Source organism: Thalassophryne amazonica, chromosome 7 (assembly GCF_902500255.1).
Source record: "Thalassophryne amazonica chromosome 7, fThaAma1.1, whole genome shotgun sequence".
Taxonomy (NCBI): domain Eukaryota; kingdom Metazoa; phylum Chordata; class Actinopteri; order Batrachoidiformes; family Batrachoididae; genus Thalassophryne; species Thalassophryne amazonica.
In genome coordinates this window covers 67,824,965-67,841,571 of record NC_047109.1, presented here as the reverse complement: position 1 = coordinate 67,841,571, position 16,607 = coordinate 67,824,965, and the positions used below count along the sequence as shown (strand labels likewise).

The following is a 16,607-nucleotide window of genomic DNA, read 5'->3' as shown; positions in this document are numbered from 1 at the left end:
CACTGTTCCCTCACAGCAAGAAGGTCACGGGATCGATTCCCACCCGTGGACTTAATGTGTGGAGTTTGCATGTTCTCCCCATGTTTGTATGGGTTTCCTCCAGGTGCTCCGGTTTCCTCCCACATTTAAAGACATGCAGATTAGGTGGATTGGAAACTTTAGAATTGCCCAGGTCTTCCTTGTAAAAAAGATCTCGTGTCAATGGGACTAACCTGGTTAATTAAGTTAAAAAATAAATTTATGAATTGAAGAGGAAAAACGTGTGTAACTGTGAGCCTGTTTTTAGGCACCCAAATTAGAATTTAATGGATCTTAACAGCTTTGTGACGCAGGCAATGGTTTCCACGGTGAAAAGTGTGTTAATATTTGATTTTTGCCAACAGTAAAGTATTTCAAAGAGGTCAGAACCGTGCATATTTATTAAATAACTGATTAGAATGTCTATTTATAGTGTAATTTTAAAACAACCACAAAAAAGCCATAATCAGTTAAACTAACTAAACTAAACTAAATCTTTGCAAATGTATAGATAAATAATGATGATAATGTTTGGCCACTGAAAGAGTAGAATTTAATCACCACATTTAGCTAAGAGGTCTTTTTATTATTATTGCTTTATTGTTGTTCTTCTTCTCATTGCAGTTTTAGCAGTTATTGTTTAATCTACACTGAAATATGTTCAACATGGACACTTGAAAAAATAAATCTCTGTAATTTGTTACACCTAAAAATTTATTAGGTTTTTTTTTCAAATTTTGTTTATTGGTTGAAACATGAGGCAAAATTAATGAACTGAAGTGTACCAAATTACAGTCATTTTTTTAAGATGGACTACATTTCACTTTTTGTGCATTTTGGAGATTTTTTTGGAATAGTTATTCTGCCTTACAGAAACCTGGTTACAGCAGGATGAATATGTTAGTTTAAATGAGTCAACACCCCCGAGTCACACTAACTGCCAGAATACTCGTAGCACGGGCCGAGGCGGAGGATTAGCAGCAATCTTCCATTCCAGCTTATTAATTAATCAAAAACCCAGACAGAGCTTTAATTCATTTGAAAGCTTGACTCTTAGTCTTGTCCATCCAAATTTGAAGTCCCAAAAACCAGTTTTATTTGTTGTTATCTATCGTCCTCCTGGTCGTTACTGTGAGTTTCTCTGTGAATTTTCAGACCTTTTGTCTGACTTAGTGCTTAGCTCAGATAAGATAATTATAGTGGGCGATTTTAACATCCACACAGATGCTGAGAATGACAGCCTCAACACTGCATTTAATCTATTGTTAGACTCAATTGGCTTTGCTCAAAATGTAAATGAGTCCACCCACCACTTTAATCATATCTTAGATCTTGTTCTGACTTATGGTATGGAAATTGAAGACTTAACAGTATTCCCTGAAAACTCCCTTCTGTCTGATCATTTCTTAATAACATTTACATTTACTCTGATGGACTACCCAGCAGTGGGGAATAAGTTTCATTACACTAGAAGTCTTTCAGAAAGCGCTGTAACTAGGTTTAAGGATATGATTCCTTCTTTATGTTCTCCAATGCCATATACCAACACAGTGCAGAGTAGCTACCTAAACTCTGTAAGTGAGAGAGTATCTCGTCAATAGTTTTACATCCTCATTGAAGACAACTTTGGATGCTGTAGCTCCTCTGAGAAAGAGAGCTTTAAATCAGTGCCTGACTCCATGGTATAACTCACAAACTCGCAGCTTAAAGCAGATAACTTGTAAGTTGGAAAGGAAATGGCGTCTCACTAATTTAGAAGATCTTCACTTAGCCTGGAAAAAGAGTCTGTTGCTCTATAAAAAAGCCCTCCGTAAAGCTAGGATATCTTACTACTCATCACTAATTGAAGAAAATAAGAACAACCCCAGGTTTCTTTTCAGCACTGTAGCCAGGCTGACAAAGAGTCAGAGCTCTATTGAGCCGAGTATTCCTTTAACTTTAACTAGTAATGACTTCATGACTTTCTTTGCTAATAAAATTTTAACTATTAGAGAAAAAATTACTCATAACCATCCCAAAGACGTATCGTTATCTTTGGCTGCTTTCAGTGATGCCGGTATTTGGTTAGACTCTTTCTCTCAGATTGTTCTGTCTGAGTTATTTTCATTAGTTACTTCATCCAAACCATCAACATGTCTATTAGACCCCATTCCTACCAGGCTGCTCAAGGAAGCCCTACCATTATTTAATGCTTCGATCTTAAATATGATCAATCTATCTTTATTAGTTGACTATGTACCACAGGCTTTTAAGGTGGCAGTAATTAAACCATTACTTAAAAAGCCATCACTTGACCCAGCTATCTTAGCTAATTATAGGCCAATCTCCAACCTTCCTTTTCTCTCAAAAATTCTTGAAAGGGTAGTTGTAAAACAGCTAACTGATCATCTGCAGAGGAATGGTCTATTTGAAGAGTTTCAGTCAGGTTTTAGAATTCATCATAGTACAGAAACAGCATTAGTGAAGGCTACAAATGATCTTCTTATGGCCTCAGACAGTGGACTCATCTCTGTGCTTGTTCTGTTAGACCTCAGTGCTGCTTTTGATACTGTTGACCATAAAATTTTATTACAGAGATTAGAGCATGCCATAGGTATTAAAGGCACTGCGCTGCGGTGGTTTGAATCATATTTATCTAATACGAGGGCTGTCCATAAAGTGTAGGTCCTTTTTATTTTTTTCAAAAACTATATGGATTTCATTCATATGTTTTAACATCAGACATGCTTGAACCCTCGTGCGCATGCGTGAGTTTTTCCACAGCTGTCGGTGACGTCATTCGTCTGTGAGCACTCCTTGTAGGAGGAGTCGTCCAGCCCCTCGTCGGAATTCCTTTGTCTGAGAAGTTGCTGAGAGACTGGAGCTTTGTTTGATCAAAATTTTTTCTAAACCTGTGAGACACATCGAAGTGGACATGGTTCGAAAAATTAAGATGGTTTTCGGTAAAAATTTTAACAGCTGATGAGAGATTTTGAGGTGAGACTGTCGCTTTAAGGACTTTTCACGGTGCGAGACGTCGCGCAGCGCTCTCAGGCGGCGTCATCAGCCTGTTTCAAGCTTAAAACCTCCACATTTCAGGCTCTATTGATCCAGGACGTCGTGAGAGAACAGAGAAGTTTCAGAAGAAGTCGGTTTCAGCATTTTATCCGGATATTCCACTGTTAAAGGAGTTTTTTTAATGAAAGACGTGCGGACGGGTCTGCGCGTCGGGACGCAGCCGACGCGGTGCGGCGGCACAGGAAAAACACCTACGTGTTGATAACCATTTGTAAAATCCAGGCGGCTTTTGATGGCTTTCAGTGGAGTGAGTATATGAGAAATTGTTTAACAGCTGGACATGTTCCAACTTGTCCTTAAGGCTTCCAACGGAGGTGTTTTTCCTGTGGTGGAGCGTCGCGGCGGCTGCGAGCCGACGCTGCAATCCGCCTGCACGTCTTTCATTAAAAAAATCTCCTTTAACAGTGGAATATCCAGATAAAATGCTGAAACCGACTTCTTCTGAAACTTCTCTGTTGTCTCATGACGTCCTGGATCAATAGAGCCTGAAATGTGGAGGTTTTAAGCTTGAAACAGGCTGATGATGCTGCCTGAGAGCGCTGCGCGATGTCTCGCACCGTGAAAAGTCCTTAAAGCGACAGTCTCACCTCAAAATCTCTCATCAGCTTTTAAAATTTTTACCGAAAACCAGCTTAATTTTTCGAACCATGTCCACTTCGATGTGTCTCACAGGTTTAGAAAAAATTTTGATCAAACAAAGCGCCAGTGTCTCAGCAACTTCTCAGACAAAGGAATTCCGACAAGGGGCTGGAAGACTCCTCCCACAAGGAGTGCTCACAGACGAATGACGTCACCGACAGGCGTGGAAAAACTCACGCATGCGCACGAGGGTTCAAGCATGTCTGACGTAAAAACATATGAATGAAATCCATATAGTTTTTGAAAAAAATAAAAAGGACCTATACTTTATTGACAGACCTCGTAGATTACAATTTGTTCATGTAAATGGGGAATCTTCTTCACAGACTAAGGTTAATTATGGAGTTCCACAAGGTTCTGTGCTAGGACCAATTTTATTCACTTTATACATGCTTCCCTTAGGCAGTATTATTAGACGGCATTGCTTAAATTTTCATTGTTACGCAGATGATACCCAGCTTTATCTATCCATGAAGCCAGAGGACACACACCAATTAGCTAAACTGCAGGATTGTCTTACAGACATAAAGACATGGATGACCTCTAATTTCCTGCTTTTAAACTCAGATAAAACTGAAGTTATTGTACTTGGCCCCACAAATCTTAGAAACATGGTGTCTAACCAGATCCTTACTCTGGATGGCATTACCCTGACCTCTAGTAATACTGTGAGAAATCTTGGAGTCATTTTTGATCAGGATATGTCATTCACAGCGCATATTAAACAAATATGTAGGACTGCTTTTTTTGCATTTACGCAATATCTCTAAAATTAGAAAGGTCTTGTCTCAGAGTGATGCTGAAAAACTAATTCATGCATTTATTTCCTCTAGGCTGGACTATTGTAATTCATTATTATCAGGTTGTCCTAAACGTTCCCTGAAAAGCCTTCAGTTAATTCAAAATGCTGCAGCTAGAGTACTAACGGGGACTAGAAGGAGAGAGCATATCTCACACATATTGGCCTCTCTTCATTGGCTTCCTGTTAATTCTAGAATAGAATTTAAAATTCTTCTTCTTACTTATAAGGTTTTGAATAATCAGGTCCCATCTTATCTTAGGGACCTCGTAGTACCATATCACCCCAATAGAGCGCTTCGCTCTCAGACTGCAGGCTTACTTGTAGTTCCTAGGGTTTGTAAGAGTAGAATGGGAGGCAGAGCCTTCAGCTTTCAGGCTCCTCTCCTGTGGAACCAGCTCCCAATTCAGATCAGGGAGACAGACACCCTCTCTACTTTTAAGATTAGGCTTAAAACTTTCCTTTTTGCTAAAGCTTATAGTTAGGGCTGGATCAGGTGACCCTGAACCATCCCTTAGTTATGCTGCTATAGACGTAGACTGCTGGGGGGTTCCCATGATGCACTGAGCGTTTCTTTCTCTTTTTGCTCTGTATGCACCACTCTGCATTTAATCATTAGTGATTGATCTCTGCTTCCCTCCACAGCATGTCCAACCAGTCCCAGCAGAAGACTGCCCCTCCCTGAGCCTGGTTCTGCTGGAGGTTTCTTCCTGTTAAAAGGGAGTTTTTCCTTCCCACTGTCTCCAAGTGCTTGCTCACAGGGGGTCGTTTTGACAGTTGGGGTTTTTCCGTAATTATTGTATGGCTTTGCCTTACAATATAAAGCGCCTTGGGGCAACTGTTTGTTGTGATTTGGCGCTATATAAATAAAATTGATTTGATTTGATTTGATTTGATCATTATTGAATATTAGCCTTGAACAGTGGCTGTCAAATATCTTGGTCAAACAATGTCAATATGTCAGCATGAACACTTGTCAGCTTGAACACTGAGTCAGTGTTTTTAGAGAAATTTGGGTTCATATTCAATATTATGGTGAAAAGTATTATTGTTTATAGATAGATAGATAGATAGATAGATAGATAGATAGATAGATAGATAGATAGATAGATAGATAGATAGATAGATAGATAGATAGATAGATAGATAGATAAGAAAATGTGTTTGTTTTTAAATAATAGATTTGAACTGTACATACAGTTAGATGAGGCTGATCTCTGTGGATCAAATAAACACGAGTGCCTCTTCGGTCAATGTTGTCAAAGTCTGCCCTCAGGTGGACAGAAAGGAGAAAACACTAACTGCTGTAACTTGTTTCTGTTCATCCTTCAGATCATAGTAATTTCGTTTGAAAACTTCCATTGAGAACTATTTATTTCATGGTCTAAACTCCAAAAATATTCACAGTACTGTAGGAGGTATACAAACAAACAAAATAAAAAAAAATTAAAATCGGTCCTGCATGAATGCACATTTTTATATTTTTTATTAGTGTGTTTGAAAAATACATTTTAAATCTATAGTTGTTAAAACTGTTATTTTCTCACATTAACACAAAATAGAAAAGTAAGTAACATGACTGCATAAAAATAAAAAAACAGAACTGTTGGTACTGTATGTTTACAGTCCAGTGTATTATTCTACAGAGACAGCGGGAGATAATATCACTGAAAAATAATATCATGTTCACACAAAATTGCACCGTATAGCTCACCTAAAACAATTCATTTTAAGGGGTGTGGGTAGTCTGACAAATTTATTTTATTTATTTTATTTTTTCCTTTTATGCTTAGCACTCGTTCATGCAAATTTGTTTTATTTTTTTGAAGGCTTTCATTATTCATATACACAAACATCAAAATATTTGTAATCTGTCTTCTCACTGCTGTCATATTGCACGGTTCACATGGATCAATGATGTGACTTTCATAGTAAAGCTCTGCTTTTGCGTTGAACTGCTTTTATTTTGAAGGGCTTTTTGCAATATGATTAATGTAAAGTTACTTAACTTTGTGCTCAATAGCCTCAGGGATGTAGACTAAACAGTGCTGCTATATTTGCTGACTTTAAATGTAGAGAGGTGAACATGTTTAACTGACTGTCATGTTCTGGACTTTTTTGTATCATGCTTGTTCTGCTTTTTGGTTGATTTGGTTTCTTCTGTGTGTTACTTCTCTTGTTGGTTTTTTTTTGTTTTTTTTCATGCTTGGGCTTTGTCTTTCCCTGTCTCTCTTGTCTGTGCTTGGTGGTGGGTGGTGCACACTGTTTGGGTCACACCCTCTTCTGGAGTTTTTCACACACCTGTTTCTAATCTGTAGCTCATCACCAAGGTGTATATAAGCTTCACTGGTTGCAGTAGTAGTCCCTCGCCAGATTGTTGTGCCTTATGCCATCGCTTCCAGCGCCATTCCTTGTGTTTGCCTCGCCTTGCCTGCTTCCTAGTGTTTTTTGACTGACTGCCTGTTTTTTCGACCACGCCGTTAGCCTGATGTTCATGATTTGTTTGCTGATGTTGGACTGCCTTTTTGTGTACCAGACCCTGCTGATTCAATCAGTAAACAATCCTAAAACCAGAGCTGCCTTGTTGAGTCCCACATTTGTGTCCAGATGTCTCTGTCCACGCAACCTGATGCTGACTGCTGTTCTGAAAACTCGCTCTCATGAAGTTTCTTTTGTGTTGTTTGTTTCGTTCATTATTACTGAGAAGAGCTGTGAATGGATCGACTGATGCACTAATATTTTTAACATTGGTAAAGGAGGGGGGAATCCAATAATCTTTAAAAGCAACCCTCATGTAGTGGCTCCAACATCCATGTTTGTGTAGCATTTTTTTATTTCTTCATTTATTTTTTAAGTCACATCTAAGAGTTTTATACTGTAGGGTAGCAGGCTATTATGTCCCACCACTCCCAGTATGAACCAATCTACTGAATCAAAGGCCTAAACGAAACAAAAACTACTACACAGTCATGTTGCTGGGGTCAAATTATTGAAACATTTTTTGGAGTATTATATACTGTTGCTGGAAGTGACAAATATGTCCAGGGTTTTTGTTGAATAATAATAGTGCCTTTATGTAGGTGAAACAAATACCAAAGTTTTGGAGATCTCTGTCTTGTCCATCTGCAGTCCACTTTTCCTTTTTTTTTAACTCTTTGTCTTACCTTACAGGGTTCCTGTGGTTCCTGTTGGGCATTCAGCTCAGCTGGGGCGCTCGAGGGGCAATTAGCCAAGAAGAAGGGCAAACTAGTGGACCTTAGTCCTCAGAACCTGGTGGATTGTGTCAAAGAGAATGATGGCTGTGGGGGAGGATACATGACCAATGCCTTCAAGTATGTGCAAGTGAACAGAGGGATTGATTCTGACAAGGCTTACCCCTACGTTGGAAAGGTAAAGTGGTCAGAAAGTCTTGAGCAACCTTTTAACATTAAATATGGTTGGGCTTTCACGTGAAACAATCTCATCGCTCTTTGCCTGTAAATATAGAAATTCTGAGATATCTTTCGCAGAAGTCCACACTTTGACTCTTTCATGCTTTGAGAGACATGCACACAGGCAAATATGGTGCAATCAGCGCAGCCTGCAGTAAGGAGATGGACTGTTCAGACGTCCACACCTTTTAATTCCAAGCAACGAAAACAGGTAGCAATAGAAAATAGGTTAATTTGGGATGCATCACTTCAGGATGTATATACGTATATATATATATATAGAGAGAGAGAGAGAGAGAGAGAGAGAGAGAGAGAGAGAGAGTATTTTTGCCCACAAACATTTTAGAACACAGACAGTGGCGTAAATTACCTTATTGAAAGGGTTTAAAATATCACCCCTTTAAAAGTGTACTCATAGAGCCCAAATCACAACCAAGCTGACAATGGTGGAGAACATCCTCCAAGTATCGCAGAAAGTATTTGGCTGTATTTTATTGATGGGATAGGTCTCAGACCCTAATGTCCTTCAACTAGACAAGCAGCAGTGGCCTTAACGGCCACCAGGACACTGTGATGGAGGGCTTCATGAATCACCAAAAGGCTCTATACGAGGTCTGTCAATAAAGTAACGGCCCTTTTTATTTTTTTCAAAAACTATATGGATTTCATTCATATGTTTTTACGTCAGACATGCTTGAACCCTCGTGCGCATGCGTGAGTTTTTCCACGCCTGTCGGTGACGTCATTCGCCTGTGAGCACTCCTTGTGGGAGGAGTCGTCCAGCCCCTCGTCGGAAAAACACCTCTGTTGGAAGCCTTAAGGACAAGTTGGAACATGTCCTGCTGTTAAACAATTTCTCATATACTCACTCCACTGAAAGCCATCAAAAGCCGCCTGGATTTTACAAATGGTTATCAACACGGAGGTGTTTTTCCTGTGCCGCCGCACCGCATCGGGACGCAGCTGTGGTGGAGCGTCGCGGTGGCTGCGAGCCGACGCTGCAATCCGCCCGCACGTCTTTCATCAAAAAATCTCCTTTAACAGTGGAATATCCGGATAAAATGCTGAAACCGACTTCTTCTGAAACTTCTCTGTTCTCTCACGACGTCCTGGATCAATAGAGCCTGAAATGTGGAGGTTTTCAGCTTGAACAGGCTGACGACGGCGGTTGAGAGCGCTGAGCGACGTCTCGCACCGTGGGAAGTCCTTAAAGCGACAGAATCACCTCAAAATCTCTCATCAGCCGTTAAAATTTTCACTGAAAACCAGCTTAATTTTTCGAACCGTGTCCACTTCGATGTGTCTCACAGGTTTAGAAAAAAGTTTGATCAAACAACGCGCCAGTCTCTCAGCAACTTCTCAGACAAAGGAATTCCGACGAGGGGCTGGACGACTCCTCCCACAAGGAGTGCTCACAGGCGAATGACGTCACCGACAGGCGTGGAAAAACTCACGCATGCGCACGAGGGTTCAAGCATGTCTGACGTAAAAACATATGAATGAAATCCATATAGTTTTTGAAAAAAATAAAAAGGACCTATACTTTATTGACAGCCCTCGTATATAATTTATATGTGCTTATGTCCCACTGTGCTAACATTATTATTTAAACTAATGTCAAAAAATAACTGCGTTATTACATTAAAAGATTCCAATATGACAGAACAAGAGATGCACTGGTCTTCATCTGTATCTGTTAGAACCTGAAATTTGAGAGCTGAATATGCAGCAGATTTTACAGAGTTACTGATGAAATTTTATGGAGCCAATAAAATTGACTGACTGACTGCATTTAGTCTTTGCATTCCCAATTAATTCACAGGGAATAGTGTTGGTTTAGATAATAAATGATTGTTTCAGGATTATTTCTTATTTGATTAATATGATTTAAAAGAAAACACAGCAATAACCTGACATGCTGGGCCAGGTCAAAGTTCACGACTACCAAAAAGACATGAAAAGGGCTGACAGCAATGTAAATATTGAAGATTTTAAATGCTAGAAAGTCAATGTTTTGAAAGAATTTTGCAAAAAACAAAAAACAAAAATGGGCCTACAAAATAGGTGGGAAGTGGAAGAGGGAACTTGTGGCCCATAGTTTTTACACTGACACTATAAGATGCCCTGGAGTACTAATTAAAGAAGACAAACCCGAGACCGGGGGTGGGAGTGCACTGTCCTGTTAAGTGTTTACTGACATTTGAAGCTGACTGTTCTCAGTTGACAATTCCTGATCTGTCATATGATTGAGAAGACACTATAGTCATCAAATCAGTGCGGTAGTATACTGTATATAGATATTACATTGTCAGTTATTCGGCTGGTTTATTTCTATATGTTACAGATAAAAGTAAAAATAATAATTATACAGTAATTTCTTAAATTAGTCTACTTAGTTCGTCCATCGGGATCTTGCAATTCATTTGGAAAAGTGTGTAGGATATATGACGACTGGCAAATACAATTTGCGGTGCCTTGTTTGCACTCGTGTACTAGGCAAATTTGCTGTTTCCACTTTTGCAGCCCATGTGTACCATTGGTGATAACCAGCCACTGAACAATGTGGACCTGGCATGCATCTTTAACCAGTCCACTCTCACTTTTTTGTTTCTATTTTCATGATGCAGTCATGAAATACAATGTATTTTCATGATACAGTCACCCGTCACTAACTAATTTGACAGTGTAACAGTCAAAATTTGGGGTGACACATGGGCACCCCTATGTGTCACCCCAAATTTTATGATACCATCATAAAATTATTTCTTGATATCACAAAAATCTACTACATTTTGTGAAGGTATCAATACTTAATAGATTATATCACTTTTTGTGATGACATCACAAACTAGGCATGAGAGCCGGTTAGTTTTAACACTGCTTAAAAATGCTAATTTATCTTTAAGATATAAATGGATCACATACTGGAGGCTTTGTTTATGGTCGCTTCACACATAACACGAATGAGGCCGAATGGCACTCGTGAAAATTTGGAGCCGCACTCTAACAGCTTGCACAGTAGTTGACACAACCATTTGGCCACAGCACATAAACTCAACATTCACATTGTGTTCTTGCTGGAAACCCAATTGAACGCCGTCAAGATGAGGCCGTACTGCTATCTGACCATGGTCGCAACATTTGTACAGCATGTCGTACGCAGATCGGGCCATTCGGACCGCAGTCAAGGAGCTGCACGAAATGATCGGCTATGTTGAACCCTGCCGCTTGTCACAATCAAGCCAGACTTCAAACCAGCAGCCGAATGAGGGCGAATGGAGCATGAATGCCCATTTGACCCACCCTCGGCCGCAGTCAAGGTGCCACCCATGAACTTCCAGCAGCAGTCGCGGGGCATTTAGAACATGTGGGCCCATTCACGCGGCCAGTACAAATGTAGTGCACAGGACACCACTGTCGAGGTGTAGTCGAGGTGGCAACAGCTCAAAGGGCGGTCAGTGTGGCATGTCCGCCTCCCCGAGCACCACGAATGACGTATGAGTGTGTCGTAACACCCTGACCACAACACATGGTGTGTGAGTGTGTCGTGTCCCACCCGAGCACCATGAATGACATGTGAGTGTGTCTTGTCCTCCCCCCCATCCAACATTGTCAAGGTGCGGCTGAGGTCCAAGGTGCCGAAGGCTCCAATGGCGGCTGGTGTGCAGTGGGATCGCTGTCCACTGGAGCACACACACCTGGACAGGCTGTCCTGTCCATGATAAACACCATTTGACACAAACATTGTCATTCCTTCTCATTAGTTACACAAAGTATTTGAGACGTCATGATCAGCAGAGCTGTAATAAAGGACATGCAGGTGTGCACAGCATGTTGCCTGCCCCCCAGCGAGTTGATGCAAGTGACAGGGCTGGCGCGCTGCCACCAGACACAGCTGAGCGGGATCTGAGAGCTGTCAAACATCCATCATGACATATACAGCATGTCCCTGTGGAGGTGGACTTACAGGCAGCTGTGTGCCCAGCCGCCACCACAGAGATAAAAAATAAAAACCCTACCCTGCAGCTCATGCTACATGACACATGATTGCAATGTCCATATGGTCTGTCCATCATGTGGACATTGGCTGACAGCCAGGACACGTGAGTGTACTAGTGTGGACAGTGACAGTGAGCCCATTCATGTGAGCGCTTTGCTGCTCTGGACAAGGGGGGTGTTTTGAACATCAGTGATGTGATGTTTGTATTGACATGATGGCATGCTATCACATCCACTACAGTTAAGCATTTGTCAGGGGGCCGTGGTTGACATGTAATCACGTCATGGGTTGGATGTCATTTGAAATCAAGGAGGGAGGGAGTTGACCATGGCCTATGGCCAATGTCTGTGGTCCTGCAGCTTGCACTGCTCCATATCACAGTCTCCACATCAGCGCAACGCAAAGTTGTGGAACACATATTGTCACATGTGCTCCAATCACCCATGTTCAAGGCACGGTGGTGCATGTGTGTCTGCAAATGATGATGACATGGGGAAACATTAACCTTTGGATCACTCCCAGCCACGTCTCAGCGCACACGGCGGCCCATGCAGCTAGAACTGCACCATGGTGGTCCACAGCACCCGTGAACTTCATTGGCCTTACCTCCAGTCACTGCATGTGTGAGGGAGGGAGGGATGTTTTTATTTCATTTCATCTCATTCATGTATTTTCATTAATTCCTTGCTTACTTTCATGGGCATGGCTTATGAACAAAAAGGAACAAGAGGACAATAATTCTTGCATTCTCTGGTCTTTATAAAAGGAATTAAATATTTTTACAAACAAGAAGAAATCCATTTGTTTCCTCAATTCCAACACAGACACTGTTCCAGTTCAAGTCATCAAGCATCAATTAAACATCATTACCAGTAACATGATTGTCTTACATTTAAACGGTACATTTATTGTTCTTATAATGTTCTATGGTCTGTCATTATTTTGTCCTTACAAAGTTATTTGATTTATGTACATTTTTGCAACATTTTATTGCTTCCGCTGCTGTGAGAGCACGATGTGGTATCACACGTCTCCCCATGGTCACACTATGTTTGTGCACATGCACACGATCGTGCACAAAACGGTCTCCATGGGATTCTACTGCATCCGTCTACTGCTGTCTGACCATCAGTCCCTCCCGACTGCAGATGGAATGTTTTGGATTTTGCCCATTCTGTCTTTTTTCGGACTCATTCGCCCAACTTCGTGTTATGTGTGAAGGGGCCATTAATAATGTGGGCAACCGTGAACTTTGACCAGAATGTTTGACCCAGCTACCGCACCTGCATGTTGATCATGCTGATTTGACTTATTCTAGTTACACATGACATTTTGTACTTCTGAATAATGAAGTGAAAAATGAAGACATCTGCAAAAAAAAGTCTGTGAACCACAAGACAGCTGCCAACACGGACTTCAACTAAAGTGGAAATCAGTTCCTCATCATTCTCGTATGAATCACAGGTCACAGCACGAAATCACAAAGGAAGAAAAACCATTGACAAACAGCAGGAAATATCTGACTGAGCAGAAATGATTATGTTGCTTCATATGGTTTAGTGGAAATTCTCTCTCCTCTCATTTCTTCATTTCTTCTTCTCTTTTTTGTTTTTTTTTTGGGGGGGGGGGTAGTATAATTGTCTGTAAATAACCTTAGGTTAACCTGCCCCTCAAAGCTTGGAGTTTAAAAATATGTGATGTATTTAATAAAAGCGTTATGAAATTTAAAAAAAAAAACGGTTGGTGCAATATAGGAACTTTTATTGATGATGAATATTATTCATTGGTGCTTAAGCTTTTTTTTTTTTTTGGTCCTTGCTTTAGGTGAACAAGAAGTATAAGATTATTAAATCCTGAACAGAATTTGGCATGATTAATCCCTGAATTTCAAACAGTTACCTCACTGTTATACAGGATTTCTGACTTGCTAAATGTCTATATTTGATATGATTGGTAGACATCATGGCATGACCTCTGCAACATTAGCAAGATGTAATTCTAGGACAGCAGGGTGAGACGGAGCTAAAGTGTTGTGTCTTCAAAATAAATAAATCCCCCCAATTATTTTTTTTTTCTAAATATCTGCATGAGGTCACTATTCTTCTGACTCTCCTGCAGGACGAGACATGTCACTACAATGCTTCAGCCATGGCAGCTCAGTGCAAAGGCTACAAGGAGATCGCAAAGGGTGACGAGCATGCCCTGGCTGTGGCATTGATCAAAGTGGGTCCTATATCTGTGGGCATCGACGCCATGCAGAGCAGTTTCCAGTTCTACCAGAAAGGTCAGCAAAGCAAACACAAGCCTGTTTTCTGCTAACAGTGATAGTCACTTTAAAAGCAGTGATTAATACAGACATGAACCATAGGTGTTAAAACTCAGTAAACATTCAGAGAACTAACTAATGGTTTTGTAAGCTTCCCCATGTTATTGCATAATATCTATATATATATATATATATATATATATATGTATGTGTGTGTGTGTGTGTGTGTGTGTGTGTGTGTGTGTGTGTGTGTGTGTGCGTGTGTGTGTTGCGGACATGAAAGAGTGAAGCTCTTCAGCATCTCACCATATCATTTAGGTCTTTTTAGACTTTTTTCAGTAAATGTTTCTGGGGAGCATTAGCATGGTCAATGAAACTCAACGAAAAATGGTATGAATAATAAATGTCATGTGACATACAAGCCACCAATCAAATGACAAGAATTCACTCAGCTGTTATATAATACATTATATCAAGTTTGTGATGACATCACAAACTTGGCATGAGAGTGGGGCTTTCGCACTGCTTAAAAATGCTAATATATCATTTAGGTCCTTCAGATTTTTTTGTCAGTAAATGCTTCTGGGGAGCATTAGCACGGTCAATGAAACTCAAAGGCAAATGGTATGAATAATCCATGTCTTGTGACATACAAGACACTAATCAAATGACAAGAATTCACTCAGCTGTTATATAATAGATTATATCGATTTTGTGATGACATCACAAAATTAGGAAGAGTGGGGCTTTCGCACTGCTTAAAAATGATAATTTAACTTTAAGAACAAGATATAAATAGATCACATACTGGAAGCTTTGTTTAATACTGTGAACTTTGACCAGAATATTTGACACGGCCACGGCACCTGAGTGTTCATAATGCTGATCTGACTTAATCTAGTTACACGTGACATTTTGTACTTCTGAATAATGATGTGAAAAATGAAGACAGCTGCCAACACAGACTTAAGCTAAAGTCGAAATTAGTTCCTCATCATTCTCGTATCAATCACGTCACAGCACAAAATCACAAAGGAAGAAAAACCATTATTAGTGAGGCAGATTAAGGCAATATTCCATAAGAATCTTTCACATGGTGATACAAGCACCAAATTTGGCACAAATGATGCTTAGGATGTACTTTTTAAGAAAAATATGTTATCCATCTGTAAATCCAAGATGGACATCATTTTTCAAGGTGGCCACCTCGTGAAATGCAAAAAAAAAAAAAAAAAAAATGTTGTTGTAAAACCTGAATGAAAAGAGATGTGTTAAGGATCCAAACATCAAAATGAATGTATTCTGACGGAAAAAAACCCAAGTGTCAATTGAATTCCTATATGCCCCCCCCCCCCCCCATTTCCAAGATGGTGGCTATTACGTGACTCAAAATTAACATTTTCAGGAAGCTGTCTGATCACAGAAATTGCATGAAGTTGAAGGGCAACATCCATGATTACTCACTGAAGTGCTGTGGTCAGGCTCTGTTGGTATGTACTGTTTATAAGAGTGATGTCAAAGCACAACCAGGGCACACTGGTGACATAACTGCATTTCTCCCACTCAAAAACGTTTATTTTGATGTATAGACCATCAAAATTGGACTGTTTAGTCAAAATATACTAGTTCAAACAGTTTAAAACTGCATTGAATGGCATTTAAGCTTTTCAGATGAATATGCATGATCAATTGCTGAATTTCAAATCATTATCTCACTGTTATGCAGGATTTCTGACTTGATAAATACAGTGCTTTGCAAAACTATTGGTATTTAATTGTAATTTGTTTATGCCATTTTAAATACAAAAAGTAAATCAATATAAAAATGTATAAAATGATCTTCCCTAAAATCAAACTTAAAGCAAATCTCAGCATCATCTACATCTTGATATAAATTAACCTAGAATTGATGTTTCACCAAAACATCAACTCTAGGCTTGCATCTCAGATGTACCTTCTGGCACATTGTTGCTGAACTTTCAGGTCTTCTATTTAAGAAAATCCTCCTCTCTACCACTTCTTCATGAAACTGTATAACTGGTGATACAAAATGCAAAACATGCACTATGCACAGTTTCTCCAATCCGTGAATGATCCATACGACTTGCCATACGAGGGTAGGCTGAAAAGTTCTAAGGCTCACTATGATGCAGTTAATGCATTACTCCTTCATGGTGAGCCTTAGAACTTAGCACAGTGAAAGGATCATGCGAGCAAGCAAACACGACAGTAAAGTGACGAGAAATGTATTCATCAGGGTAGAAGAAAGCTTCCCATCACCTACATTACTTGGTAATATTTTGGCAAGTCCCAGAAATAAACAGCGTGTGCAAGCATTTCTTAAAAACCAGTTCAGTCAGCTGGTCTGACAAACAAGCAGCTGATCTACTCTGTTGG

The 16,607-nt window shown here is 40.0% G+C and overlaps 1 protein-coding gene across 1 annotated transcript in view; it reads left to right on the top strand.

The window, feature by feature from the left end:
* ctsk (cathepsin K) overlaps positions 1 to 16,607 on the top strand; it is a 51,037-nt gene that overhangs the window by 24,539 nt on the left and 9,891 nt on the right. The window contains exons 5-6 of the mRNA XM_034174378.1: positions 7,685 to 7,903; positions 14,063 to 14,228. Of these exons, the coding sequence (XP_034030269.1) occupies positions 7,685 to 7,903; positions 14,063 to 14,228 (385 nt within the window). The remainder of the gene's footprint in view (positions 1 to 7,684; positions 7,904 to 14,062; positions 14,229 to 16,607) is intronic.